The 4,041-nt window shown below is 31.1% G+C and overlaps 1 protein-coding gene across 1 annotated transcript; it reads right to left on the minus strand.

Annotated features, from left to right (window-relative positions):
- Positions 1-207: 207 nt before the first annotated feature.
- LOC112522972 (kirola-like) lies at positions 208-1,288 on the minus strand. Its single transcript, XM_025132349.1, has 2 exons — positions 1,001-1,288; positions 208-813 (listed from the first exon to the last, which is right to left on the minus strand). Exons 1-2 carry the CDS (start codon positions 1,185-1,187, stop codon positions 530-532), a joined length of 471 nt encoding a protein of 156 aa, XP_024988117.1. The 5' UTR covers positions 1,188-1,288; the 3' UTR covers positions 208-529.
- Positions 1,289-4,041: the final 2,753 nt, after the last annotated feature.

Genomic DNA, 4,041 nt, shown 5'->3' on the forward strand with positions numbered 1-4,041 from the left:
CTCTATATATATATATATATGTGTGTGTGTGTGTGTGTGTGAGAGAGAGAGAGAGAGAGAGAATGACTGAGGCCTCGTTACCCATGATGCTACAAACTGATAGCTGCCTTAATTTGCGATCACCATCGTTAACAGTGGCTTATATATGCATGCATATATAAAATTAGTAGACCATTTAAAATACATATAATGAACAAAGAAACGAAATAAACCAACCATGCCACATTTCAAATGGCCACCATAATGAATTTAAACATAATAGTACACATAAACAAGACCAGCTCATGGGAATGTAAAGATTCACAAACTTCATACGACCATACAATCACTAAGAACACTTCAGATACAAACAATGAAACAACGACAAACCCTGCGGGTAATCGAAATACATATGTTTCCAAGTAGCCATATATATATAGCTACAACCGGTTATTCTTCAAGTTGCTTTAATTCGTTTATCTTATTTAATCGGCTAAATGCCGGAACTTTGATCCCTCTTGATCCCATGTTTTCAACCAGAATTTGCAGATTATTCATCTATTGGCTGCTGTACGTTATGGGCATCCATGTCTATGGTAAGATGCAATAGATAGTCCATGAAAGAAGTTGGATAAGGTACACTTGTATTCAGCTTTTCAAACTCAAGGGTCCAAATAGCCAACTGTCCATCACCTTTTGGTTCAACATGAAATATGATCTTGAAAGACTTGTATAAGTCTCCCAGAAGATCTCCTTCAATTACCTTAAACACTATCATATGGTTTGTCTCGTCAACTTCTTCAATTATCTCCTTTGTGGATTTCTTTTCTCCATCTTTCCATGCAAAATTGAAGGAGATTTGATCATGTTCAGTTTATAATAGTTTATTAATTTATCTGTGATATATATAATTTGAATCCTACTTGCAGCAGTTAATGGAGAATTAATAGAATAGAGAAGCTAGCTATGATTGAACAAGAGATGATGGAAGAATTAAAAGAAGCTAGGATTATGTAGTTACCTTGGGTATAGTCCCAGCAGATGACGGAGCCAACCGCTCCTCGTTCACCCTCAAGGATATCACAGCCATGAAGCTTATCAGGAGAAATGGTAGCGATGTCGTTTGGTCTATGCCTAAGGAGATCATGAAATAAGTCTCCACGTGAACTGATATCTTGGTGCATGATCAGCTTTCCGGTTACAGCCATTTCTCTCTTGATTGTTTAAGAGACTAATAAACGACTTGTTTGTTCAAGAGATAGAGCTGATAAATTTGATCGAATTAATGTGCAAATACATAAGAAACTTTGGACTTTATATAGAAAGGCGAAGAATTCGTGTGGGAAGGAGTCAAGATGAGAAACGTAAGAAGGGATTTGAACCCTTGATCACCTTTAATCTCAAACCTATTCATACATCATGTTTGATAGGGGATTGATTCGGTACATCTCATCCTAATGTACATCTTAAGGTGGATATCTCTTCTTAAGTTTCTCACATTACTCTCATTCTCACCGGAAGTCTAACACTGTATAGAAATATTATATATATATATATATATATAGAGAGAGAGAGAGAGAGAGAGAGAGAGAGCACGAGAGAGATCTTTTCAAATGCAATCCTCTTAAATGTTGCAACTAATGCAACTTCATCTGCTATACACCATACAATTAAACAATCAACGGTTGAGGATAAGACGATTGCAGTTGAGAATAAGACGGTTAGATATTTAAAAAGTTAAAAACGAAAAGAGAGGATGATCTACGAGTGAGATTAAATTTTATTGATGTTTACTAGTTGCAATATTTAAAAATGTTGCATTTAATTTACATTCAGTATATATAGTTACATCATTGATATTTCACATGTCATGATAAGCTTACAGGTTAATTTATTCTTCCAGCTAGCATGTGCTTTATTAATTAGTGCATGGATAAGATTGTTCCAGCGTTAATGTAAGCCTTCATAAATATATAATGCCTTCAAATGCAGGGAATGGGAGTGGAGGCCACAAAATATTTTGTGGATAGGGAAAGTAATTAAAGGCCGTTTATTAAATTTCGTTAATTACTTTTTCCCTTAACAAACATTAATAATCTTATCTGTTAAAAGAAAAAAATAAAGATCAAGAGTTTTATTCGTTAAAGGAGGGTAATGATTTTTATCCGGTAAACATTTACCGGGTATATATATATGCTTACCAACAACCACTTTTATGGCCAATAGTGTTATCCGTTAAGGTAAGGTAAGGTGGTGACTTTTGCTGATAAGATTTTTAGGTAAATGTCTCCTAACTATTTTATGTATTATTTTATGATTAAATAACCATAAATAATCATGAATATCATGCTCGTTCATATTATTGGAGTTTCACACTGATTAGACTACGACACTTTCTCTTTGATATATGCTCGGACTTAGTCATTCACTTCTCTCCTCAAGAGGCTTTTTTGGAAAGTAACTTAACTGAGTTCCATTCAATCTCACAAATACAATGTATTTTTTTTATCATATATTTACATTATGAATGCTTTGCATGATAAATATCTATCACGACATTAGTCATTAAACAATTTCATTATTCAGAATTTGTAATTAATCATGGATAATCCATGAAACATTTGATTTATCCATTCTCAAATTATTTGTAGGGTTTAAATGCAAACGCGTCCTTTTATGCATGGTTGGGTTTTAACGAAAACAAACATCTTTTCATAAATTAACAAAGTTACGATATTCATATGTAAAATTCTAACACACCAATTCAAATCATGTGAATATTATAACATTTAGACAATATAACGCAACATTTATACAATACAAATGTATATTTATATTTTCTAACATTCCCAAAAAAAAGTCCACATAATCCAAGCACTCAAATTAAAGAAGCTGGATCCAGAACCCATTTCCATTTAATGATATTAAGACAAGCTTACCCACCTTGTATCTCTGGCAGGTGCAGTGATGACATGTATAAAAAATGCTTAGTAGCTACTCAGCAATTAATTTCATTAAAGGCAATTAATGTTTATCAAGATCGGGCATGAATGTTGTTACATTCGTAACCCTTATCTTATTTTTAATACCTAACCCTACATACATTTAATTTAGGATGATTTTTATTGCTAACATCATATCTATACTATATTATAAAGCATTTGACAAAAATTCTTAAAAACCAATTTTTTATGTGTAAAGTACTGTTTATTAATGCATATTACTTAAAACTCAATATTACAAGTAGATTCTGCGTAAGTAACTAACTCATATATGAATTCGTGTGGCTAACTGTAGATAAACATAATCAAATACATGATAAACATGTCATTTTAAATATAAAAAATCTAAAATATAATTAGGATAATTATTGAGTTCTAACAGAATACTTAATTATTATCTTTATAAACCAAACATAAATTATTTTATTATTAAAATTAAATTAAATTATAAAAAAAATAATTTTNGTCACTAATAAATACTTTTAGAGAAGTTTTTTTGTAAACCTTCTCTGAAAGTATTTTTTAGAGACGTTTCTAAACCGTCACAAATACTTGAAAAACGTCACTAATAAATACTTTTAGAGAAGCTTTTTGAAAAAAGTTGACTCACATTTAGAAAAGTTTTGAAAGTGTATCTAAAGCCCCCAAAAAAGCGTCTCTAAAAGCTAACAAAAGCGCACCCTCCGAAAACTCTCCCTAAAACCTTTACCTACCGTTATATAGAAAAGCATTGTGACGGAATTGAAAAGCTTCTCTAAAACCTTTAGAGAAGCTTTTAATACTTTTAAGCTCAAAACAAAACCTTCTCTAAAATCCTTTAATCTTGTAGTGTGATAAAACTATTAAAAATTATTTTTTATGCGTAAAGTATTGTGTATTAATGCATATTACTTAAAACTCAAGATTGCAAGTAGATTCTGCATAAGTACATTTATTAAAGCTCTATACCTGAATTTGTGTAACTAACTGCAGATAAACATAATCAAATACATGATAAACATAAATTTTAAATATAAAAAATCTAAATATAATTAGGATAATCATTGAGTTCTAACAGAAT

The sequence above is a fragment of the Cynara cardunculus genome (assembly GCF_001531365.2).
Source record: "Cynara cardunculus var. scolymus isolate 2C chromosome LG 12, CcrdV1, whole genome shotgun sequence".
In the NCBI taxonomy this organism is placed as follows: domain Eukaryota; kingdom Viridiplantae; phylum Streptophyta; class Magnoliopsida; order Asterales; family Asteraceae; genus Cynara; species Cynara cardunculus.